Below are 27,717 nucleotides of genomic sequence, written 5' to 3'. Positions count from 1 at the left end.
ACATATGTGGCGCAGCGGACGGCCAAGGGAACACCTGCTGTCATCCGCTCTATGTCCACGATAGCAGCCTCTAAACGGCCACTTTCTCGGACACATAATATTTTTAGCACTGTTGTGTATTAATTTAGAATTTTCGTAATTTTCGTATGCACGCAGTTAACTTGGTTGAAATCACAGAAAAAGTTTTAGCTCGCCTGCATTCAAACTTTGCCATCTAGAATTTTCAGAACTGAACTGTCAGTAGAACCTGACCTCTGAACTACAAGTTTAAGAGACCTTGTATTTGTTATTATTTACATCCAGGCATTGAAACTTTTATAGCTGTGTTATTTAATAGGTTTCATCACGAGCTGTAAACAAAACTTTCTAGCATTAATATAACAGATACGTAATCTACTACAAAACTGCTGGAGGTAGCTCAATGAGGTCACACAATTAATGTTTTTATGCTGAACTGAAGCTTCATACAATTTTTCATATTTCTAAGTCTAATATTTAGCGCCTTCAATTTTCCTTAAAAACGCAGATTCTGACCAAAAGATTAGTTTAATCACGTTGATAATTGTACCAGTTAATTTTGACATACATCTGCACATTATGACCAGTTTTTGGGTTTATAGCTTGATTATTTAGCGCCACTTATTTTTTTCTTGAAAAGATGTATTTAGGGAAAAATATTGACCTGATCATTCTGAAACTCGACAGTTTACAAATTAATATACTAAAGTACATGCTAAAAAAGTTTGGAAAATCAACTTTAACTTTTAATTCCATTCTTAAATTAAAGTGCAATACTTGTCTGCTACACACTGTTGCGTTGTGGCGACGTGGCGCTGCTAGCAGTCAACTTGGGTAAGTCCCGGCACACTCGCTTTCCTCTGTATCTCCCCAATGGCACAGCGCTCGTTTCGCCAAACACTGTATAGAAATATTTTTTCTTTCTTCCTAATTTAGTTTGTTTTTTGTTTTTTTTCTGTTTTAACTTGTAACGAGAAATTGGTATGTTAGTAACGTTATTTGACTTGTGATATTATTTTCAATACACATATGTTTACTGTCTGTGTAGTTCTGAATCTTCGGCTTGATAGGAAATATCTTTGTCTGTGTAACAAAAATCTGAAATAGAGGAAGTGACAGTTGGTGTGCGAATATGTTCAAGACGGGACTTGGCAGCATTAAGACGATCAGGACGTGAGTGCGGAGTAATTTTACGGCAAATGTAATTAAGCTGTGGAATCGGTTTCAGTAATGGAGAAAGGAGAAGAAGTTTGGAAGAAATCAGAGACAGTTTCATGAGACGGAGAACCTTGTTATTTTACCCAGGTGGAGAGTCGAAAATAGAAACATTCTAGGAGACTTTTTAAGCATCATTGTTGCCTCAGATTACTGTACCTCGGGAATAACATGTTATTTTAGCAAATCATTGCAGAAGAGGACTCACAAGTGCTGAAGACGTCTAAGAAGAGAGAAGAATCCACAAGTGAGAAGATTTTAGAAGGTCAGTGCAAAAGATGACGGGAAGAAGAAGTGGAAATATATGAAAACAACTAACAGGCCGAGGTGATCAGTAGAACACAAATCCACCGTGACCTCTTTCATCAACAAACTGAACAATTTTCGCGTTTTTTTGACAGATTCGTGTTACAGTAATCTACATACACTCACTATGGCTATAATTGCCTTTGAATCCCTCCTCGTGGTACCTAATCTTACAACTTCTCTCATGGCCACATGCCCTGTTCATTACCCTAGGTACTAGAAAACATTTTCAATTACTTGGAATCTTGTCACGCTTCTGCAAACATAGCATCTATATCTCCCTTCCATACTTAAAAGCTAACAATGACATTGTAGAATTCTTTCTCTCTGAATCAAGTACCCTTAACATAATAACTTTAACAATACATGTCTGTTTCCATTAAACTATTATTCTCGGCATCTCGTTTGTCTATCCAGCCATTTTTTTAAACTTTCGCCTTGGGACAACTTTCGGAACTTTCTCCCAGCGACAACAGTTTGTCTTATGCTTTCCTAGAAAACACACACGCAAAACGATCGTCACACATGAAGCACATATGGTTCAACGAATCAAAGTACTTAGACAGGTAATTCCACTTATTTTCCTCACTTTAGTGGTAATCACACTTAGTTACCCTCGTAAAGTTAAGCTTATTGGTAGTCCCGCTCACCCAAAGCTACTTTCTGTTGGTCTCTGGCACTGTTTTTGTTGTTGTTATGGTCTTCAGTCCTGAGACTGGTGTGATGCACCTCTCGAAGCTACTCTATCCCGTTCAAGCTTCTTCATCTCCCAGTACCTACTGCAACCAACATCCTTCCGAATCTGCTTAGTGTATTCATCTCTTGGTCTCCCTCTACGATTTTTACCCTCCACGCTGCCCTCCAGTACTAAATCGGTGATCCCTTGATGCCTCAGAACGTGTCCTACCAACCGATCCCTTCTTCTAATCAAGTTGTGCCACAAATTTCTCTTCACCCCAATTCTATTCAGTATCTCTCCATTAGTTGCGTTATCTACCCATCTGATCTTCAGCATTCTTCTGTGGCACCACATTTCGAAAGCTACTATTCCCTTCTTGTCCAAACTATTTATCGTCCATGTTTCACTTCCATACATGGCTACACTCCATACAAATACTTTCAGAAACGCCTTCCCGGCACTTTACTCTATACCCGATGTTATCAAGTTTTTCTCCTTTAGAAACGCTTTCCTTGCCATTGCCAGTCTACATTTTATATCCTCTCTACTTCGACCATCATCAGTTATTTTGCTCCCCAAATATCGAAACTCCTTTGCTACTTTAAGTGTCTTATTTCCTAATCTAATTCCTTCAGCATCACCCGACTTAATTCGACTACATTTCATTATCCTCGTTTTGCTTTTATATCCTCCTTTCAAGACACTGTCCATTCCATTCAACTGCTCTTCCAAGTCCTTTTCTGTCTCTTACAGAGTTACAACGTCATCGGCGAACGTGAAAGCTTTTATTTCTTCTCCATGAATTTTAATTCCTACTCCGAATTTTTCTTTTGTTTCCTTTACTGCTTACTCAATATACAGATTGAATAACATACAACCCTGTCACACTCCCATCCCAACCACTGCTTCCCTTTCATGCCCTTCGGCTCTTATACCTGCCATCTGGTTTCTGGACAAACTGTAATTACCCTTTCGCTTCCTGTATTTGACCCCTGCCACCTTCAGAATTTGAAAGAGAGTATTCTAGTCAACATTGTCAAAAGTTTTCTCTAAGTCTACAAATGCTAGAAACGTAGGTTTGCCTTTCCTTAATCTATCTTCTAAGATAAGTCGTAAGGTCAGTATTGCCTCATGTGTGCCAACATTTCTACGGAATCTAAACTGATCTTCCCCGAGGTCGGCTTCTACCAGTTTTTCCATTCGTCTGTAAAGAATTCGCGTTATTAAACTGATAGTTCGGTAATTCTCACATCTGTCAACACCTGCTTTCTTTGGGATTGGAATTATTATATTCTTCTTGAAGTCTGAGGGTATTTCTCCTGTCTCATACACTTGCTCGCCAGATGGTAGAGCTTTGTCAGGAGTGGCTCTCCCTAGGCTATCAGTAGTTCTAGTGGAATGTTGTCTACTCCCGAGGCCTTGTTTCGACTCAGGTCTTTTAGTGCTCTGTCAAACACTTCACGCAGTATCATATCTCCCATTTCATCTTCATCTACATCCTCTTCCATTTCCATAATATTGTCCTCAAGTACATCGCCCTTGTATAGACCCTCTATATATTCATTACATCTTTCCGCTTTCCCTTCTTTGCTTAGAACTGGGTTTCCATCTGAGCTCTTGATATTCATATAAGTGGTTCTCTTTTCTCCAAAGATCTGTTTAATTTTCCAGTAGGCAGTATCTATCTTACCGCTAGTGAGATATGCCTCTTAATCCTTACATTGGACCTCTCCTTTCATCAATTAAATTCAATATATCTTCTGTTACCCAAGGATTTCTACTAGCCCTCGTTTTTTTACCTACTTGTTCCTCTGCTGCCTTCACTATTTCATCACTCAAAGCTACCCATTCTTCTTCTGCTGTATTTCTTTACACCATTTCTGTCAATCGTTCGCTAATACTCTCCCTGTAACTCTCTGCAACCTCTGATTCTGACAGTTTATCCATGTCCCATCTCCTTAAATTCCCACGGTTTTGCAGTTTCTTCAGTTTTAATCTACAGTTCATAACCAATAGACTGTGGTCAGAATCCACATCTGCCCCTGGAAATGTCTTACAATTAAAACCTGGTTCCTAAATCTCTGTCTTACCTTTATATAATCTATCTGATACCTTCTAGTATCGCCAGGATTCTTCGATGTATACAACCTTCTTTTATGATTCTTGAACCAAGTGTTAGCTCTGATTAAGTCATGCTCTGTGAAAAGTTCTACCAGGCGGCTTCCTCTTTCATTTCTTACCCCCATTCCATATTCACCTACTACATATCCTTCTCGTCCTTTTCCTACTATCGAATTCCAGTCACCCATCACTATTAAATTTTCGTCTCCCTTCAGTATCTGAATAATTTCTTTTATCTCATCATACATTTCATCAATATCTTCATCATCTGCGCAGCTAGTTTTCACTATACCATGCGAATTACGTCTTAACGTATTTGTACAAGATTTAACTGGATTTCCCAACACAATAGAGGCACCTCGTGACAGCTCTGCACAGGCAACAGTTTCCAATAACTGAAGACTAACATGGACATGATGTTGAGTCAGAAAATTTATTTCCGGGTCCGCCTCTTTCCTCACCTACATTACAGTCTCTGCAGGACTGTGTTCACCAGGACACAGAGGACATGCCAGACAAGGAGAGCACATGGAGCTGAGAGCAGCAGTCATGTGTTCAGGCCTTCATCCCAGTACCGGATTCCTGCACTAAGTCCGCCATCTGGACTTAGTAACCAGTGCGGCGGGTCTGCCTGGCTCACTCTAACACCAACTGAACTTCTGCTCAGGGGTCAGTAAGCCGTGTCCCATGGACGACAGTCACCTTCACTCAGCGCGGTGGGCGCATCTCCATCCTGCAAGCGTGGCGACTCGGTGGTCTTCACCGCAGAGTTGGCTACCTCTGCAAGATTCCTGTTCGCATTCATGCACTACTGACATTCAGTGTTGTGGCTCACGCAACAGTCAAGTGCCGCGCACCATATGCAGGCGTCAGCAAAACTGGATGCAAAAGTGCAGCTGGCTGGCCGGTCGCTAGCTGCTATCCTGCTGGCCACCACCCCGTTTCCATATAGTGGGGGCACAATCGCCTCCCCGTGACGATGCAATGCTAGTGTATCTGCGCGAAATAAAGAACTATTTTCTACAGTTGCTTCTCTATGGGTCTTTCACGTCCTGCTATCTTACGTCAACACTCCGCCATTCCCAATCCTGACATCGTAGCCACCCTTCACCTCCATACTGTATTCTTCATTGCTACCACTTCACGTTTAGTTGCTATCCGTACTCACCTTGCTACACTTCTCTCTACAATAACGGTCGAATACGAATGTTTCCTGTGGTTTACTCCGCTGACTCTCTCCCGTTATGAGTGTAGGACTCTCCTTGCACCTTCGAGACCACTGGCAGAGTCACTCGTACACCTAGGAAGGGGTCCTCACAGGCTCTCGCACAATACTCTTGTTTGTACAGTTTTCGTAAGGTGGTCATATTTTCTGTGCTTCGTCAATTGAATAAATAGAATACTGTCACATCACAAAATTCTTCATTTTCGACGTTATGTCGCAAACAAATATCCATACATAGCTGGTGAAAAATTGCGAGTCTGTTTATTCAGTGCAATAATGAAATAAATGGAAGTTTAAATTCAAAACCTGTTCAATATACCGTAACCATGAAGATCTTCCATATCAAAGAGGTTCCAAAACTAGAAACAGAAATAAAAAAACATTGTAAAAAACAAAAAAATAAAAGATATGGTATAAGGGTTTTTTTCTATGTCTGATCGGTCGCGAAATTAAAACCACAGTAAATATCGGATGAAGCTTTGCGCATATATGTATTGCACAGTGTCTCTAGTGTGAATGTCGATCGCATCATGTTCCCCTTTCCGTTTATGTGTACAGAGAGAGCACGTAAAGATACCTAGAACAGCAGAGTCTCGGCGGCCTTTGTGGCCGAGCGGTTCTAGTCACTTCAGTCCGGAACCGCGCTGCTCCTACGGTCGCAGGTTCGAATCCTGCCTCGGGCATGGATGTGTCTGATGTCCTTAGGTTAGTTAGGTTTAAGTAGTTTCTAAGTCTAGGGGACTGATGACCTCAGATTGTAAATCCCATAGTGCTCAGAGCCGTTTGAAACATTTGATTTGAGCAGAGTCTCCGCCAAGTATGAAGTGTGTGCTGTCATTCGATTTCTTCTTGCTGAGGGTTCCCGCCTGATTTCCAAGCAGCCCACATAACGTAGCTGTCATGGATGACAGCAAATTGTAGGAGTAAAGAACTTTGAACAGGGCGTACATACACTACTGGCCATTAAAATTGCTACACCACGAAGCTGACGTGCTACAGACGCGAAATTTAACCGACAGGGAGAAGATGCTGTGATATGCAAATGATTCGCTTTTCAGAGCATTCACACAAGGTTGGCGCCGGTGGCGACACCTACAACGTGCTGAGATGAGGAAAGTTTCCAACCGATTTCTCATACACAAACAGCACTTGACCGGCGTTTCCTGGTGAAACGTTGTTCTGATGCCTCGTGTAAGGAGAAGAAATGCGTACCATCACGTTTCCGACTCTGATAAAGGTCGGATTGTAGCCTATCGCGATTGCGGTTTATCGTATCGCGACATTGCTCCTCGCGTTGGTCGAGATACAATGACTGTTAGCAGAATATGGAATCGGTGGGTTCAGGAGGGTAATACGGAACGCGTGCTGGATCCCAACAGCCTCGTATCACTAGCAGTAGAGACGACAGGCATCTTATCCGCATGGATGTAACGGACGCTGAATCACAGACAGGAGCGCCTGTGATGGTGTACTCAACGACGAATCTGGGTGCACGAATGGCAAAACGTCATTTTTTCGGATGAATCCAGGTTCTGTTTACAGCATCATGATGTTCGCATCCGTGTTTGGCGACATAGCGGTGAACGCACATTGGAAGCGTGTATTCGTCATCGCCATACCGGCGTATCACCCGGCGTGATGGTATGGGGTGCCATCGGTTACACGTCTCGCTCACCTCTTGTTCGCATTGACGGCACTTTGAACGGTGGACGTTACATTTCAGATGTGTTACGACCCGTGGCTCTACCCTTCATTCGATCCCTGCGAAACCCTACATTTCAGCAGGATAATGCACGACCGCATGTTGCAGGTCCTGTACGGGCCTTTCTGGATATAGAAAATGTTCGACTGCTGCCCTGGCCAACAGATTCTCCGGATCTCTCACCAATTGAACACGTCTGGTCAATGGTGGCCGAGCAACTGGCTCGTCACAATATGCCAGTCACTTCGCTTGATGAACTGTGGTATCGTGTTGAAGCTACATGGGCAGCTGTACCTGTACACGACATCCAAGCTCTGTTTGACTCAACGCCCAGGCGTATCAAGGCCGTTATTACGGCCAGAGGTGGTGGTTCTGGGTACTGATTTCTCAGGATCTATGCACCGAAATTGCGTGAAAATGTAATGACATGTCAGTTTTAGTATAATATATTTGTCCAATGAATACCCGTTTATCATCTGCATTTCTTCTTGGTGTAGCAATTTTAATGGCCAGTAGTGTATGTTCATAATGCAGGCGCTCAGGGAAGGAAGAGAGTGTCAACCCATGATCTTGTTCAGCGAGCGGCTCAGGTGATTCTACAAAATCTTCTACGAAGGTCAATTCAGAACAAGTAAAGAGGAATGTTGCCATCAGGCATTGTCCTTCATGTGAATGCTCGGCCGCACACTGCAGCTGTAACAAAGACTCTTCTGCAGCGTTTTCTATGAGACTTGTCTCGCCCTGATTTTTATCTCTTTGCTCGTATGAAACAACGGCTATGAGGAAAGCATTTCGTCACAGGCAACGAGCTGCAGACCAACGCAGAGAATTTACGGAAATGGCAGACGTCTGTCGCCTATGACGAGCGTATTGGAAAATTGATACGACGAATGTCTAGGTCGTATCGGCGACTATGTGAAGAAGTAGCTGGAAGGTTCAGCTAAAACTTACAAATAAAATAATTTTTTTTATTTTCACTGTTTTTTCCATTATCGACCGTTCGGACCATGAAAAACAAACAGCCCTCGTACTACACGATCGACGACTGAACGTATACAAAATAACTGTCGCCGACATACGCCAGGAAAGAAAATAGTAGGGTACATGGCACATCATAGCATTAACTATGAAAAACCTCTGCAAGATGAGTGCCTCTTTTGTTGAATGTAGGCCAAACGCAAGTAATAAAACAAATGCATCAGAAATCTGTCACTGTTTTAAGATAAAACCAAATAATTTTATGGGGCAAATCACACTAGGAACGATTTAGGAATCAAAAACGAGAAAATCAATTTGCATACTGAGAGGTTAAGACTAATGACTTCTGATATTCTAAAGGAATTTTCCTAACTTATTACCTTGAAATGGTAAAATAGTAACTAACGAATACTACGCAGGTGTCTCAGACCAACTGCGTAAAAAGATAGGTGAGACAAAACACTGCACCTGCCCGCAAAGGTGCTTCGCTAGTGGGAAAACTGGGAGATTTTAAACATAAATTGCTGAAGAGTGACACCCAACTCATCAGTTTAGGCACTCTGTGACTTTGACGTATTCCCAAGTGCAGAAAAAACTGTGACATTTGTTTTGCGTCCAATGAAGAGGTTATGAGAGGTGTACATGTGTGTATAGCGGACACAGTAAAACAGCTGTAGCGGGACGGAAAAACTATATATAGAGTGAAATGTAATTAAAACGTACCACGCTGTTATTTTTGTGTAGTTACAAGATCTTTCATCGCCACGCAGATAATTTTCACTTTGCTGTCACATAAAACGTATAACCAAACTCGGACAGCGCAACATGGCGCAGTGGTTAAGATATGGATTCGAATTTGAGAGCAGTGTGGTTCAAATCAGCCATATGGCCATGCTGAAGTACGCTGTGCATGCGCTCCCTGTTCAGGCGTAACGTCAAGCGCCGACGCGCCAGGCGGGAGCGGTAAAGCTGAGGGGGCTGTGAAGAGGACGTCAGCAAACAGCACGCTGGCCGACCCCTCTCTAGGACGACACTGAGACAGCAGCGGCCTCTGGACCAAGAGAACACACTCGCCGCGCCGCCTGGCCGCGGCCAGTTCGCCGACTTCGACAACGGCATAAGAATAGGCGCTTGCATAGTGGCGACTTAGGAACTGTATTACTTCTCTCGTATTACCAACTGCATATATTGAAGGGGTTTCTTGTTTGTCTGTCGCTCTTTGCTCGCGCCACGTCTCTATCTCACAAAGTTAAGTACTGTAATCATTTCCTTTTGTAATATCTACATCTACATGACTACTCTGCAATTCACATTTAAGTGCTTGGCAGAGGGTTCATCGAACCACAATCATACTATCTCTCTACCATTCCACTCCCGAACAGCGCGCGGGAAAAACGAACACCTAAACCTTTCTGTTCGAGCTCTGATTTCTCTCATTTTATTTTGATGATCATTCCTACCTATGTAGGTTGGGCTCAACAAAATATTTTCGCATTCGGAAGAGAAAGTTTGTGACTGCAATTTCGTAAATAGATCTCGCCGCGACGAAAAACGTCTTTGCTTTAATGACTTCCATCCCAACTCGCATATCATATCTGCCACACTCTCTCCCCTATTACGCGATAACACAAAACGAGCTGCCCTTTTTTGCACCATTTCGATGTTCTCCGTCAACCCCACCTGGTAAGGATCCCACACCGCGCAGCAATATTCTAACAGAGGACGAACTAGTGTAGTGTAAGCTGTCTCTTTAGTGGACTTGTTGCATCTTCTAAGTGTCCTGCCAATGAAACGCAGCCTTTGGCTCGCCTTCCCCACAATATTATCTATGTGGTCTTTCCAACTGAAGTTGTTCGTAATTTTAACACCCAGGTACTTAGTTGAATTGACAGCCTTGAGAATTGTACTATTTATCGAGTAATCGATCACCTCACACTTTTCGTTATTTAGCGTCAACTGCCACCTGCCACACCATACAGCAATCTTTTCTAAATCGCTTTGCAACTGATACTGGTCTTCGGATGACCTTACTAGACGGCAAATTACAGTATCGTCTGCGAACAACCTAAGAGAACTGCTCAGAATGTCACCCAGGTCATTTATATAGATCAGGAACAGCAGAGGTCCCAGGACGCTTCCCTGGGGAACACCTGATATCACTTCAGTTTTACTCGATGATTTTCCGTCTATTACTACGAACTGCGACCTTCCTGACAGGAAATCACGAATCCAGTCGCACAACTTCATTAATACGATTTGCTTGAATTGTTGTCTAGCGATCCGAGAAACAGGTTTCCTAGGCACTCCATATTCGACGAGTAGGCAGGACATTCCCTAAACCACTACGTCCACATAACAACTGCAGAGCCATCTTCCTCCCTTATTCTAACCCGGGCTAGTCCTTTTCTCTAATCACCTTCATATTGACGTTCAGTTAAAGTCTAGCGTCTGTCTGTTTCATGGATTGGGAACTGGTATTCAGAGGTAGGTGGTGGAAGAAAGCACAGGGTAAGGTGCACGTACACACACTGCACGTAATTTCCGGATATACAAGTAGGTGAATCTTCACTGGCCTTAGTCCTACGTGCTTAATGAACGCAACAATGCGTTCTAGTTGGCTGTCGAGTAGAAGAGAGGAATTACTCACGTATGAATGTGGAATAGATGTATCTCTGTGAATTTTCTCCATTCCTAATAAAAATATCTCGCCGTTCCAGCCGGTTTGTCCATGTAGTGAACAACACTTTTTAATGGGTGCCTTCCCGATCTGCTCTCCGGCCATATTTATCTAAGCGAGCGAGAGTTATCCATATTTATGCATCCACTCCCGGCGCTAACGCCCTATCAGGAAGGCTTATAACCTGTCATCATGCAGACGACCTTGCCCGCAATATTCCGCTTCCACGGCCCGTGATGTATACATGCAGTTTACTAATTCATGTTGAATATTTTGCATATTAATCGCAAATCTACAACATTTTTATCTCCTCCGTATGCAGCATTCAGCAACAGAGGCAGTATTGATTATCTATTTCTCTCGTGGAATCAAAGGCAAGGGCATTCTCTAGCTCGTACTTATAAGCGAAAGACAGCAAATTTAGATTGAAGTAACGACGGAAAAATAAAATGGATTTTGTATGACGTTTATATAGGTGATAATACCATTTTCTTACAGAATCCTTTCGTAAATCGAGCACCAGCCGAATTTAATTTGAACAAGACATCGCGCTGCTGCTTGTGGTCCTTTGTGGGTAATATTCCCTTCCTTTCCCCCAAATGGCAAACCACTTCAAACAGCCATGTAAGATTGAATGAAAAGTTTAATCTGGAACCAGAAGTTTGGCGCAACTCAAATATTTCGTTTGGTGTAGGGTACCCTCAGAGAAAGAAAACAATGAGGGCATCGAACTCCGAAGCTTCGGAAGGCACTCTGATCTTTATGAGTCATGGCGGAAAAACACGGAACAGATAACATGACGCTTTACTGCTTGTTAAATATCTCGTCTGTATTTACATACACTGTTTGATCTTTTATACATCACCTTTCTTTTCCTTCGCCTTTCCATATTTTACTCGTCACTTAATTTTCCTTCCCCGTTTACAATGTGTAGAACCTGTACTCTGTTCTGTTATTTACTACTGGCTGGATAATGAATTAGAGCATTTAAATTGGAAATGTTTTATCACTTTTAACTGTGAAGTCATAAACGGAAGTTCATTCAGTGCTTTTATGGCGGGCTGCCGAACACACACCATCAAACACATCTGAAATAAAATATTCTACGAAATTTAATAATAAATGCCCTTAGTTGTATTTTCTTCTCAATGGGAAACTTCACCTCTTCTTTCTGTTGCGATGGTCCTCTCGAATACATCCGCCGTAGAAATTGCTAATTGTTGACCGTGGCGCCTAATGAAAGAAGCACATATTTCGATGCGGTGAGGCGAACTGTTTGTCAAATAAATAGACAGGTGTTGTTTTGTGTCGTTCCGTTGTCACTGAATGCTTGTACCATGGGAAGCAAGGAGAGGATGTTGTTTGGTGGTCGGTATCCTCTTCTATACCGCAAACTGCACGCGTGTATTAACAGGGTTCTTTATTCATAAGAACAAAAAGTGAATTAACTTAAGACAACCCAAGTGTTGTGGTACGAGCTCCTCTGTAATAGTTCACGTTAGCCTCACTACTGGTGAAGTACACGTCCCACTATGCACGTTGTTCTGGTAGCTAGGTATTGACTGATTCTGAGGAGGAGGAGATTAGTGTTTAACGTCCCGTCGACAACTAGATCATTAGAGATGGAGCACAAGCTCGGATTAGGGAAGGATGGGGAAGGAAATCGGCCGTGCCCTTTCGAAGGAACCATCCCGGTATTTGCCTGAAGTGATCTAGGGAAATCACGGAAAACCTAAATCAGGATGGCCGGACGCGGGATTGAACAGTAGTCCTCTCGAATGCGAGTCCAGTGTGCTAACCACTGCGCCACCTCGCTCCGTGACTGCTTCTGAGCCAGAGGCTAACTGTGAACTGCGATTCCACTGGGCTGCGAATGATGACTCGGCTCGTTGACTAACTGGATGACTAACTGACCCTCTGGTCTGCGGCGGCGATCTAAATACTGGCGATCGAGAGGGCGTTGGCGGCAAGTTTCTTGCAAGTTTGTCTTTGGCTTCTCTCCTGATAGGCACGTTGTTTGCGCCTACTATCGATCTTCTCGCAACCTCTTTGCCGCCTGCTGTTCTGGCGACAATTTACGCCAGCACACGTTGTTATTTCCTTCACGTTATTCATACACACATCAAAAAAAGTTTTGCATCACCCTGGTTCCAGGAACTCCTGAAGGTAGACGTAGGCTGTGGATATTGCATCACAGACACACTCCCTTTGATTGTTCAGAGATGTCACTAAACCCGCCCTACACACGTAAACTACTATGCATGAGCAGCGCCTAATAGACAGAGGGGTCCGACAGCCGATCAGTTCCAGTCATTCCCCCAGGAAGGAGGTACACGGCTCGTGTTGTCTGTAGTTCAACCATGCCTAGACGGTCAATACCGCGGTTCGATCGCGTCCGCCTTGTTACCTTGTGCCACGAAGGGCTCTTAATAAGGGAAGTGTCCAGGCGTCTCGTAGTGAACCAAGGCGATGTTGTTCGAGCATGGAGGAGATACAGAGAGACAGGAACTGTCGATGACATGCCTTGCTCAGGCCGCCCAAGGGCTAGTACTGCAGTGGATGACCGATACGTACGGATTAGGGCTCGGAGGAGCCCTGACAGCAACGCCACCATCTTGAATAATACTTTTCGTGCAACCACAGGACGTCGTGTTACGACTCAAACTGTGCGCAATAGGCTGCATGATGCATAACTTCACTCCCGATGTCCATGGGGAGGTCTATCTTTGCAACCCCGACACGGTACAGATGGGCCCAACAACATGCCGAATGAAACTTCCTGGCAGGTTAAAACTGTGTGCCGGACCGAGACTCGAACTCGGGACCTTTGCCTTTCGCGGGCAAGTGCTCTACCAACTAAGATACCCAAGCACGACTCACGCCCCGTCCTCACAGCTTTACTTCTGCCAGTACCTCGTCTCCTACCTTCCAAACTTCACAGAAGCTCTCCTGGTAGAGCACTTGCCCGCGAAAGGCAAAGGTCCCGAGTTCGAGTCTCGGTCCGGCACACTGTTTTAATCTGCCAGGAAGTTTCATTTCAACGCACATTCCGCTGCAGAGTGAAAATCTCATTCTGGAAACATGCCGAATGTACCACTCAGGATTGGCATCACGTTCTCTTCACCGATGAGAGTCGCATATGCCTTCAACCAGACGTGTTTTGAGGCAGCCCGGTCAAGCTGAACGCGTTAGGCACACTGTCCAGCGAGTGCAACAACGTGGAGGTTCCCTGCTGTTTCGGGGTGGCATTCTGTGGGGCCGACGTACGCCGCTGGTGGTCATGGAAGGCACCGTAGTGGCTGTACCATACGAGAATTTCATCCTCCGACCGATAGTGCAACCATATCGGCAGCATATTAGCGAGGGATTCGTCTCCATGGACGACAATTCACGCCCCCATCGTGCACATCTTGTGAATTACTTCCTTCAGTACCATGTTTTCCAGACATGAACCTTATCGAACATACCTGGGATAGATTGAAAAGGGTTGTTTATGGACGATGTGACACACCAACCACTCTGAGGGATCTACGCCGAATCGCCGTTGAGGGATGGGAAAATCTGGACCAACAGTGCCTCGATGAACTGGTGAATAGTATGCCACGACAAATACAGGCATGCATCAATGCAAGAGGACCACCACCTCTGAAGTCTCGCTATATGGTGGTACAACATGCAATGTGTGGTTTTCATGAGGAATGAAAAGGGCAGAAATGATGTTTATGTTGATCTCTATTCCAGTTTTCTGTACAGGTTCCGGAACACTCGGAACCGAGGAGATGCAAAACTTTTTTTTATATGTGTATTAACCCAAAATTCAATATTACTGACAAAACTGTTAAAATAGGAAGAACGACAAAATGTTCGCCTCCTCTCTTCTCACGATACACGACAGACTTCGTTTCTTTTTCCGACTTAAAAAAAGTGGTACACCCATCTCTGTCATCTAACAGCATCTCTGCTGCATATGCCTTTGTGGGTCCGCAGCTCGTGGTCTTGGGGTAGCGTTCTCGCTTCCCACGCACGGCGTCCCTGGTTCGATTCTCGGCGGGGTCAGGAATTTTCCCTGCCTCGAGATGACTGGGAGTTGTTGTGTCGTCTTCATCATCATTCATCGCCATTACGGTCGGAGGAAGGCAATGGCAAATCACCTCCGCTAGGACCTTGCCTAGTCAGCGGTGCGGGTCTCCCGCATCTTCGGAGTATGGGACATAATCATACCTCTTCGGAAACACTTAACGAGTGCCATTTCCCCTCCCCCCTAGTGTGGGCTGTGAATTCATGGACACAGTACACAGTACAAAATTTCGTCTTCTTATTAATTTATACAGTTTACGTTTTTTATCGATTGTGGCAAGGTGCAGTCATTTGCTTTCATGGCCAAAGGGTCAGAAACCTTTATTTTGGCTGTTCAATTGTTTGTAAACTTATGTATTACTCTTTAATATTCTATTTGACTAATGTGTGTCAGCTATTTTGGAACCTCGTTTTTATCTAATTCTTCATATGTCATATACTTTACCAAAAATTTTCTTACAGTACATTCAAATTACAAATAAATCAGTTACTTTATATATATGAGGAAAATATTACAAATTTTGTTTCGTATCATGTAGTCATTTTTTCACATTCAATTAAATATTTATCTATCTTTATTTGTATTTATGACAATTGCTTATCACTCCTTTAATTTGCAACAGTACTTTGCTTTGAGAGGTGGTGCACCACTCTCTCACTTTAACGACACTGTCAGTCAGATTAACGTTCATATTTTAGGTTATGATCTCGATGTTCCACAGTAATACATTTGATATGTGTGGTTTATCACTTTTTACGTGGAGAAATTGTGAGCAGAACGTTCTTATACCTGCATTTGTAACCTGGTGAGAATTTGTAACCAAGGGGCAGTAGTGGAGGTGATGGAGAACAGGGAGAGAGATGACTTCAGAGCCATAAATGAGTGCAGCGACCAGGCTGTGCGAGTAATTCTGAGAAGCAGCGTTCAGTGGATGCTACCTGCAGAGGGACTTGTGGCTGAAGCTTTCTCCTCCTTCCGCTTAGCATGAGACAGAAGGGCGCCGATTCGCAAAACATTTTATCTGGGCCAGGTGGCAATCTGTCTTTGAGGGCCAGTTGGAGGAAATTAGCTGGAGGAAGCCATTTAAGAGAGGCTACTGTAAACTGAGCTTTTTTGCAAATGATGGGAAGGATATAAGACTCTGTGCATTGTGAAGTTAGAAGCTGGAACCATACGGACAGAGCTGGTGCTGTACATGTTTAGTAGATGCAAGACTGTAACCCCTCCCCCCGATACCAGGAAGTCACCAAGTTCTTCCAGTGAGCGTCAAAAACATATATTCCACAGGCACGACTGTCTGGGAAACCTAACAATCTTCTTTCAGAAACTGGGAATGGTCGGCTCAAAAAGATTGCATCTCTCCGTAAATGAGGGACTGTTGTCCCGTCTAGACAAATGTGTTTTGGCCTAATATGGCCATGCTTACCTTGAGAAAGATGCCTCCTTAGTGTAAAATCCTCTTTTTTCAGACAAGAGATATTTGTGGTCACTGATTGGTTCCTCTAAGGTTATGCAAAGTGGAGACTTTCTCCCCCAAGAATCTTGGTAGTGTGACTGGATTGGCTTCCAGGCCAACAGAATAGTCAAGAGGGGAGATTCAATGAGTAGAGGATAGTTCGATTGGTTTATGCAATGTGGGGGCAGTTTCGTTTTCGCTAATTCGGCTCCTGTAGCGAGGCCTGATGGAAAGTGGTTGTGTTGCTTTGCCTGCTTCGCTTTCTGGTCCTTCCTGGTGAAGAACTTCAGGTCTTTCCCTAGTGAGTCAGACTTGTGGTGGACTAAGAGCCAGTGGCAGCCCCCAACTGTACCAACAGTGGGATTGCAAATCATCTCGGATGTACTGCGTGTCACGAGTCACGAGGGTGAACTTATTCGTCCTGAATCGGCCAACTGGCGTTTGACAATTCCGCCACACACCGTCGTGCCTGTGAGTCAAATTGTTCTGCCCAGAAGAGCGAATGGGTGCACCTCACAATGAAATCTGCCAAATTTTCAGGGATCTGATATGGAAGATTCCCGATTTCTGACAGTGAGAACACCAGACCGCATAGCTTGCAAATTTTTATGTGAGAACATTACAGCTGTCCCAGCACACCGCTCCTCGCCCACACTGCGCCGTTTTCTACTGCCCCCTGAATCAAGGTGAACGGGTAAGGTATTGTTGCACCGGGGTAGGGTGGTAAATGATATTCACAGCTCCCTGTTCTCAGGTAAATTATAGTTTGTGGTATAGTTGATTCCATGCGAACAGAGTTGGGCCTCACAGAGGATTAATGCAAACAAAGTCAGGTTGCGTCGTAAAAGGGATTAATTCACGGGAGAATTTGTTCCGCTTCCACTCCAGTGTGTGCTTTGCCAGTCACACATGATTCCTTTTCTGATCTGGGTTTGTCATTTTTATGTAAGTTTTACCAGCTAGTTGTAGTTACAAAAGTATTAATACAACTTCTCATTCACTGTTTTAATTTATTATGGTGGTACATGGGTACAGAAACAATCGTCTGGGCTCTGCAGTCATTCTTTGATCATTCCAGCTACTAGCTGTAAAGGGTGAGAAGACCAGGCTTGCGCATGCAGTTTCAACGAAGCTCACAGTTTGCAGCATTGTGCCCAGAACTGATCGTAGCCCTTTGGTTCTGAGTCAAGTGGAAGGACTGATCCTGAGACTTCAAAGGTTCTGTGACAAGCTAGGCTATGATTTCCTGGATTTGTGCCAAAGGGTTGAGAACTGTAGGGTCCAACTACATAGATCGGATATGCACAACACATCAGAAGCCACTACTCCAATAACTGACCGTGAGTGAGGTGTACACAAGGGTTTTTTATATCAGGCTACTCTCCATCCAGCCCACATAACGGTAGCTGTAGGAAACCCAGAAGTATCAGTGTAAAACCTAAAGAAATGCCTCTCACAAGTGAGAGCAATAAAATCCTAATGGTAAACTGCTGAAGCATTTGCAGCAAAGAGCCAGAGTTTGAAGAGCTCATGAAAAGCAGTGAAGATCGCATAATACTAGGTACAGAAAGGGGGTTCAAGCTTGAAATTGACAGCCGTGAGATTTTGGGGGAAAATTTAAGTGAATACCAAAAAGTTTGTGCAAATGGGTAATGGAGGTGCTGTATTTGTCGCAGCAGACAAGAACTCAAATCCATCAAGATAGAAATTGAAGCTGCATGTGAGATGGGGCGGGCATAAAATGATAATTAGATCCTTCTATCGCACACCAGACCCATCTGCTGATGAACCGAAAACTTTACAGAAAATATCAGTTAACTTGTACTAAGCTCCCCAATCACGCTGTAATCATCGGTGGAGACTTTAATCATCCGACAATTAATTGGGAAAACTACGGTTTTGTTAGTGGTTGGCGTGATGAGACATCCTGTGAAACTTTATACTAAATGCCTTCTCTGAAAACTACCAGGGGTGCCCAGAAAGTAATCCACCGCATTTTTTTCTCAGCCGAAAACAACACTACGAATACGAAACGTTACGTATGTATTATTTAATGCCTCCTGAGTGAGCGCACGAAATTTATGTCCCTTCCGACAGATAGCGTAGCTGCAGAGCAGTTTCATAACGGCGTCTGAGGGTGATGTACGTTATAAGCAACGTGCCGTCATTGAATTTCTCACTGCAGAGAAAGAAACTGCGGAGGACTTTCACAAACGCTTGTGCAAAGTCTATGGAGCATCTGCTGTCGACAGAAGTACAGTTAGACGCTGGGCACGGAGGGTGAGGTCATCTGAAGGCGGTTCTGCGGAGCTCCACGATTTGCAGCGGTCGGGAAGATCATCCACGGCTGCCACATCTAACATGTTGCAGCTAGCTGATGTCATTCGCGAGGACAGACGCAATACGAGTCGGCAGTTGGCGCTGCATCTGTCAATCAGCAAAGGAAGTGCGGTTCCAATGATCCGCGCTGCTGGACATTTAAAAGTGTGTGCAAGATGTCTAACTGTGGATCACAAATCGCACAGAAAAAAACATTTGTCTTGATTTGTTGCAAAGTTTTGAAGCTGAGAGGGAGGCTTTCTTGTGCCGGATTGTGACAGATGATGAAACTTGGGTTCACCGTTTAGAGCCCGAAACAAAACGACAGTCGATGGAATGGCGCCATTCCCACTCTCCACAGAAGAAAAAATTCAAAGCTACTGCTTCCGCTGGTGAGGCTCTGATCACCGAGTTCTGGGACTGTGAAGGTATGATTCTCATTCATGTGTGTACCATTATTACAAAGGATATGTCAACACATTAAGAAAACTCAAGGCGCGCTTCAGACGACTTCAGCGCCACAGCAACCCAGGAGATGTTTTGCTGCAACACGACAACGCTCGGCCTCACACAAGTATGAGGACTCCTGAAGACATTGCAAAACAGGGTTGGGCAGTGTTACCCCATCCACCCTACAGCCCTGACTTAGTCCCCTCGGACTTCCACTTGTTTCGGCCATTAAAGGATGCCACTAGTGGAGGACATTTTGAGATCGATGAGGGGGTGATTCACATAGTGAAGCTCTAGCTCCGCCACCAAGACAAGGTTTAGTACCGACAGGGCATACACACCCTTGTTTCGCGCCAGAGGAAGGCCAAAGAACGTGATGGAGAGTACGTGGGAAAATAGGTTGTGTAGATAAAACATCATTCTTTTGTGTTTCTAATTCTCATTATTTTCAATAAAGCATTGTGGAAGAAAAAATGGGGTGCGTTGCTTTCTGGGCAACCCCCGTACCTAGAACAGATAGTTAGGAACTCCACTCATGATGGGATGGAGAGTACGTGGGAAAATAGGGTGTGTAGATAAAACATCACTCTTTTGTGTGCGTAAATCTTGTTGCTTTCAACAAAGCATTGTTGAAGGAGAAAGTGCGGTGCGTTACTTTCTGAGCAACCCTCGCACCTAGAACAGATACTTAGGAACCCCACTCATGATGGAAATGAATTGAATCTAATAGCAACAAATAGACTTGATCTCTTTGAGGATGTCCACATCGAAACTGGTTTGAGTGACCATGACGCGGTGTGGCAACAATAATTACCAAAGTACAAAGGACAACTAAAAGAAGCAGAAAGATATGTATGTTCAGTAAACTAGATAAAAAAAATCAGTAGTGTCATATCTCAATGAAGTACTTGAAACTTTCAACGCAGGTCAGGAGCATGTAGAGGAACTCTGTCTCAATTTTTAAAAAATAGTTGACCACGCACTGGATAGATATGTACCCAGTACAAGAGTACGTAATTGGAGGGAACATCCACGGTATACAGTCACTGTAAAGAAACTTCTAAGGAATCGAAGTTTACTGCATAATAGCTGTAAAACAATGTGTAGAGCTATATACAGAGATTCTGAATGAAACGGTTCATAATTGGAGGGAACCTCCATGGTATACAGTAACTGAAAAGAAACTTCTAAGGAAACGGAGATTACTGCATAATAAGTATAAAACAAAGCATAGGCCTATAGATAGAGAAATGCTGAATGAAACATGTTTGACTGTCAAGAGAGCAATCCATGATGCCTTCAATGACCACTGTAACAGAACACTGTCAAATGACATTTCACGAAATCCAAAGAAATTCTGGTCGTACGCAAATGCTCTTAGTGGCACCAAAGTTAGTGCCCAGTCTCTAGTTAATGACACTGGAACTGAAATTGAGGTCAGCAAAGTAAAAACTGAAATGCTTAAAACCATGCCCAGTTCTTGGAGAAAGGCACGGTTCACAGGCGTTCACAAGAAGGGTAGTAGAATTTATCCACAAAACTACCGACCAATATCCGTATATCCATTTGTTGTAGAATCTTAGGACATATCCTGAGTTCAAACATAGTGAGGTATCTAGAAGTGAATGACCTCCTCAATCACAACCAGCATGTACTTCGAAAACACCGATCATGTGAAAAACAAGTCGCACTTTTCTCACATGACATACTGAAAACTTTGGATCAAGGCAACCAGGTAGATGCAGTGTTTTTTGATTTCTGAAAAGCATTTGATTCAGTACGGCACCTACGCTTATTGTCAAAAGTATGGAGTATCAAGTGAAATTTGTGATTGGATTGAGGATTTCTTGGTAGGGAGGACACAGGATGATGTCTTGGCTGGAGAGTCATTGTCAGATGTAGAAGTAACTTCGGGTGTGCCCCAGGGAAGTGTGTTGTGACTCTTGCTGTTCATGTTGTATATTAATGACCTTGCAGACAATATTAATAGTAAAATCATGCTTTTTGCAGATGATGCTTTTGTTTTATCCGAGATTTTCAGTTTTCCGTCCAGTATCGGGTTCGCCTTAGTCCATATAATTGAGAGCTTTCTGTATTGGCTTATGATTCTGATCGAAAGAAATTTAGAAGAAAATATTTGCAGTTGTAGGTGAGTATTGTTGTACAGTAATGGCTGTAAGTAGGTCTGAAAGGGCATGAATGTACATAAATCATGCGGATATGAGACCACTGCAGAGTGCTGTAAATTTCCCCAGAAAATTCTCTAAATCCTCCGTAGAGACATTTCGTGTTCCTCTTGGGCTGTCAGCTTCACTCAACTTTCGCAGCGCTGAAATTTTATCGATACGAATTCACTCATGCCGGGATTAATACACCGGTTCCCGGCAGATCACCGAAGTTAAGCATCATCGGGCGAGGTCAATACGTGGATGGATGACCGCCCGGGTCATCATCCTCCACAGCGTGAAGGTGTACTGCGAACACTGGTACATAGGGCCCGCGCAATATCGGATGAGAAAAGCCTACAAGGAGAACTTAACCATCTTAAGGACATTTCAAGTAGAACGGATATAACGAGAGTCAAATTCGACCTGCTTTCAGGCTGTATGCACAAACCCAGCAGAGAGAGAACGAAGAGAACGAGAAGACAATGGCGTACCTGGCTTACGCCGGCAAAGTATCCAACAAAATCAGCAGAATTCTGGCTCGGTTTAGCATCAAATGTGTCTTCCGCCCACCTCCATAAATGCATGCCCTGCTAGATACAGTAAAAGATGAGCTGGGGCTCGGCAAACCGGGTGTTTACCGTATTTCGTGTAAATGCGGTAAGGGATACATCGGGCAAACTGTACGGACAAGAGGCCAGGAATACAGAAGGCACACTGAACTGAAGCAGACTACAAAATCTGCGGTTGCGGAACATTGCATGGATACTGGAGGTACTATGGAGTAAGCGAAAACGGAAGTTTTACGGCAGGCCTCGTCTTTTTGGGACTGTGTTCTGAAGGAGGCGGTTGAAATACGTGTAGCTGATGGGCTGATCAACAGAGACGCCGGGTTCAACCTCAGCAAAGTCTGGGACCCAGTACTCAGCCAACTAAAAGCACAGCGCCGACCCAAAGCGACTTCCACGTCCGACGAAGGCCACAGGACATCTGATGGTCAACAGTTCGCATCCAGCAGCCAGCAGACCGCCCCTCACCAACACCACTCCACGCAGCGCCGCGTGCGGCGGGACACGGGGGAAGTGGTGGGGAGCGATCAGAGTATAAAGGGGAGGAGATTCAGGGAGACGCTCAGTCTGCAGGTATCACCTGAAGATGACGGCAAGGAACACTGTCGAAATATCGTGGTTTGAAAACGACTGCACCCGGCTGGAGACCCGAGAACAGTACAGACATTTAAGTTGATATCCCACGCTGTCTGTGGCGTCTTCAGATAAATCTTCAACTTGGAATCTTATTCGAACTGAACCCTGATGACCAGCGAAGATATGTCTGGAGAATCCTCGAGCAACGGTGGGATGCTAGCCTGACTGTCACCCGCCATACGGACCAACAACCAGGAGTGATCGCCTGGGATGCAATTTCTTTTCTTAGCAGAATTCCTTTGGTTCTCATCCGCGGCACTTTTACAGCACAGCGGTACCTCAATGGTATTCTACACCCTGTTTTGTTGCCCTTCATGACAAGCCAACGTGGGCTTAAGCTTCAGCAACATAATGCCAATCCGCACATGGTGAGAGTTTCCATTGCTTGTCTTCGTGCTTGTCAAACCCTACTTTGGCCAGCAGGGTCGCAGGATCTCTCCCCAATGGAGAATGTTTGGAGCATTTTGGGCAGGGCCCTCTAAACAGCTCGGGATTTTGACGAGTGAACGCGCCAATTGGACAGAATTTGGCTCGATAATTTCTCAGAAGGACATCCCACAAATCTATCAATCAGTGCCAAGCTGCATAACTGCCTGCATAAGGACCAGAGATGGACCAATGTGTTTTGAGTTCCTCAATTTGTAAAGCTCTGTGTAACGAATAAATCATCAAATTTCTCTGAAATTGTAATTATTTGTTTGTCTGTACATTTACAGCACATCAACAGATTTCCGTCTCATGCGAGTAATTCCTTCGTAGTGCGTCGTTTTTGTTTTATCTCGGAGTGTAAACCCGGATGACGGGACAGTGTTTTGAATCGATGCTAACCCAAATACGAGGCTAGTGATGTAACCATCACGCCACCTCTCTCGACACCTAGTCTAGGGTATTTGTTCGTCGGTCTGGAATCCGGATTTTTTTTTTTTTTTTTTTTTTTGTTTCGGAGTGTATTTGTGTGCCCTGCCTGATTCTTGATATGATTCATAAATTTTTTAGGCAAAAAGTACCACGTTACTACATTTCGTTAAGAACACAACATTGCATTTTTCTATATTAAGAGCTAGTTGCCAGCCCTTGCATGAGACAGATATTTTCTTGTGCTGTAACTGATTACTAAACTTTTTTGTCGGATAGATTTTCCTCACAGATAACTGCAGATACTTCACCTTATACTTTCCGGTGAGGCATTAATGTATAACAAGAGCTGCAACTGTGCTTTTATGTCCCCCTCGGACATAGCGAATTTTCACCCAGGATAATGTGGTTCCTTCTACGCGTTAGGTAATTTTCGATCCATTCACAAATCTAAACGGAAGTCTAATACTTAACAAATTATCAGTGGAAGGTACCGATGTGGCAAGGAATCCAACGCTTTTCGAAATTCTACAAGTACCTAATCAGCCTGGCTTCATGTACTCGAGGGCCTGAGGATATCGCTTACGAGGAGCGAGTGTTGAGCTTCACATGATTCATATTTTAAGAACCCATTTCGATTCCAGCGAATAAAAATCCCTAGTTCTGACAGATTTTAGCGTCTTGTCAGTAACTGTTTCTGATCAATAGAACGTAGGGTGCCTGATGCAAAGACCAGCAATTGTTAGTAACTGCTCAAGTATGTCGAACTGCACAAATTTTTCGCAATAGTAAAAAGACACAAAAATATTTTTATGCTACTTAATTTCAACATACTATACTTATATTTACTTTATTTCTGTTGTGAATTTCTGCACCTCTTTTGTTGTGTTCTAATTATGTCGCCCTTAATCGTATTGTTTGCGTGATAGGAGAACGAGCGCGTGAAACCACGTCTTCAATACTCTCGCATCTGGTGGGTGAAGTTTGAGTTTGAAATCAGCGACTAATTAGGCAGTTGTGTGTTACAGCAGCTACTATTGCTGCTGTGAAGCAGCATGATGACTGTCTGTGGAGGATGAGACACTGAATGTTTAACGTGACACCAGGGCTGCTAAGAATTGAGCATTTTTATTTTAGCTTGTTACTCAAAAATGAATTAATAGCCATGGCCAAGGTGAATTATTATTGGTGTATCACTCAAAAACGATAGGAGAGTAGAGAACATTTTGTATGATACTTGCAGTAGCAAGGTGAACTTTTGTCCTCCGGCGTCACTTTTCCATTCAGGTCGTTTTATTATCGATGTCGTGTACACTGACGAGCCAAAGAAACTGGTATACCTGCCTAATATCGCGTAGAGCCCTCGCAAGCATTCAGAAGTGCCGCAACACTACTTGGCATGGACTCGACTAATGTCTGAAGTAGTGCTGGAGGGGATTAACACCATGAATCCTATAGGGTTGTCCATTACTCCGTGAGCGTACGAGGCGTTGGAGATCTCTTCCGAACAGCACGATGCAAGGCATCCCAAATATGCACACTAATGTTCATGTCCGGGGAATCTGGTGGCCAGCGGAAGTGGTTAAACTCAGACGAGTGTTCCTGGAGCCACTCTGTAGCAATTCTGGACGTTTGGAGAGTCATATTGTCGTGCTGGAATTGCCCGAGGCCGTCGGAATGCACAACGGACATGACTGGATGCAGGTGATCAGACAGGATGCTTACGTGTCACCTGACAGAGGCGTATCTAGACGTATCACGGGTCCCATATCACTGCAACTGGACACGCCCCATACCATTACAGAGTTTCTACCAGCTCGAACAGCCCCCTGCTGACATGCAGAATCCATGCATTCATGAGGTTATCTCCAAACCCGTACATGTCCATCCGCTCGATTCAATTTGAAACGAGACTCGTCCGACCAGGCAACATATTTCCAACCATCAACAGTCCAATGTGACTGAAGTGACTCGTGCGATTAGCCAACCAACAACTTTTATAGAATTACGTGAACAAGACGAGTAGACATGGCATAACGTATGCCAGGGCAGTATTCGCCATCTGTACGATTGACTGAATGCCAGAGTCAGCGCCTGGATTGCCGCCAATGGAGGCTGCATCCTGTACTAACATGCATGTTTTAACACGGGCCGATACCTGGTACCTCAGAACCGCTTGTGCTGTGTTGATCTGTAAATGTAATCGTTAAATGTAGTCCATATGCTCTGTTGCTACAATAAATCTTGAGTGAATTGGAAATCTCTAAAAGAGCGTACTAATTTTTTCCAGCAGCATATACACTGAAGAGCCAAAGAAACTGGTACACCTGCCTAATATCCTGTAGCGCCCCCGCGAGCATTCAGAAGTGCTGCAACACGACACGGCATGGACTCGACTAATGTGTTAAGTACACCACGAATCCTCCAGGACCGTCCATAAATCCGTAAGACTATGAGGGGGTGGAGATCTCTTCTGAACAGCATTGTAAGGCATCCCAAATATGCTCGATAATATTCATGACTGGGGAGTTTGGTGGCCAGCGGGCGTGTTTAAGCTCAAAAGAGTGTCCCTGGAGCCGCTCTGAAGCAATATTGGACATGTGGGATGTCACATTGTCCTGCTGGAATTGCCCAAGTCCGTCGGAATGCACACTGGTAATGAATGGATGCAGGTAATCAGAAAGAATGCTTAGGTACGTGTCACTTGTCAGAGTTGTATCTAGATGTATCAGCGGTCCCATATCCCTCCGACTGCACGCGCCCCACACCATTATGGAACCTCCACCAGCTTGAACAGTCCCCTGCTGACATGCAGGGTCCATGGATTCATGCGATTGTATCCATACCCGTACACGTCCATCCGCTCGATACAATTTCGAACGGGAGTCGTCCGACCAGGCAACATGGTTCCAGTCATCAAAAGTCCAATTTCGGTATTGACGGGCCCAGGCGAGGCTTAAAGTTTTGTGTCGTACAGTCATTAAGGGTACACGAGTGGGCCTTCGGCTCCGAAAGCCCATATCGATGATGTTTCGTTGAATGGTTCGCACGCTGGCACTTGTTGATGGCCCAGCATTGAAATCTACAGCACTTTCCGGAAGGGTTGAACTTCTGTGACGTTGAATGATTATCCTCAGTCCTTGTTGGCCTCGTTCTTGCAGGACCTTTTCTGGTCGCAGCGATGTCGGACATTTGTTGCTTTACCGGATTCCTGATATTCACGGTATATTCGTGAAACAGTCGTACGGTAAAATCCTCACGTCATCGGTATCTCGGAGACGCTGTGTCCCATCGCTCGTACGCCGACTATAACGCCATGTTCAAACTCACTTAAATCTTGATAACCTGCCACTGTAGCAGCAGTAACCGATCTAACAACTGCGCCAGACAGTTGTTGTCTTATACAGGCGTTGGCTACTGCAGCGGCGTATTCTGCCTGTTTTGAGTACGCGTGCCTATACCAGTTCCTTCGGCGCTTCAGTGTATATGTAATATGTGTTGGTAAGGGAAATTTCGAATACTAAATATTCGTCAGCAGTAGTTTCTCCGGGTGGCGATATATGTTCAATAGTCTGTTTCGCATTACTCAGTTGTGATTGTGGACGCTTGCAGAGATTTCGTTCTTAGTAGATTTGAACCCACTTGAATTTTTTCGGCGCCTGAGGAGACACGTAATTTACTGATGATAGTTCAAGATAAGTAATATCCAAACGATTACAAGTGTACTCCCACTACGATGTTTCGTACGCTGCTCAGTCTCGATAAACAACATTGAAAGCCAGAAAACTGCATCCTGAGGCGCCCCTGTGCGACTATCCGGGAGACCTTATCACAGCTAAACCTCGTGCCTATCGTAACCTGCATGAACGCGTGTTGCAGTGACCGTGCTGGACGGCGAGCATCTGAACCTGACCCGCATATCGCGCACCGAGATGGGCGCCTACCTGTGCATCGCCACCAACGGCGTGCCGCCCTCGGTCAGCAAGAGGATCATCGTCGACGTCGAATGTAAGTACGGCGCCCGGCAGCATCCACAGTAACGCCGAAATCTTCAAACGTATCTGAGAGCACATCACAGGCAAATTAGTACCACAACTGTTCGTAGAAGTAAGGACACTGCAGTGTATGATATGGGACGATCACGTTAAATAACTATTACGGAACGCGTATGGAAGACTTAGATTTGTTGGAAGGCTTCTGGAAAATGTAGTGCATCTGTAAAGCAGGTCAATACAAGATGCTAGTGCGACCAGCCCTTGGGTAGTGTT

The 27,717-nt window shown here is 44.3% G+C and overlaps 1 protein-coding gene across 1 annotated transcript in view; it reads left to right on the top strand.

Moving 5' to 3' along the window:
* LOC124545053 (lachesin-like) overlaps positions 1–27,717 on the top strand; it is a 394,440-nt gene that overhangs the window by 211,251 nt on the left and 155,472 nt on the right. Inside the window, exon 4 of the mRNA XM_047123847.1 lies at positions 27,329–27,457. Coding sequence (XP_046979803.1) covers positions 27,329–27,457 — 129 coding nt within the window. The remainder of the gene's footprint in view (positions 1–27,328; positions 27,458–27,717) is intronic.

This window comes from Schistocerca americana, chromosome 1 (genome assembly GCF_021461395.2).
Source record: "Schistocerca americana isolate TAMUIC-IGC-003095 chromosome 1, iqSchAmer2.1, whole genome shotgun sequence".
Taxonomy (NCBI): domain Eukaryota; kingdom Metazoa; phylum Arthropoda; class Insecta; order Orthoptera; family Acrididae; genus Schistocerca; species Schistocerca americana.
The sequence above is the reverse complement of the archived record's forward strand: the minus strand, read 5'-3'. Positions and strand labels throughout refer to the sequence as shown.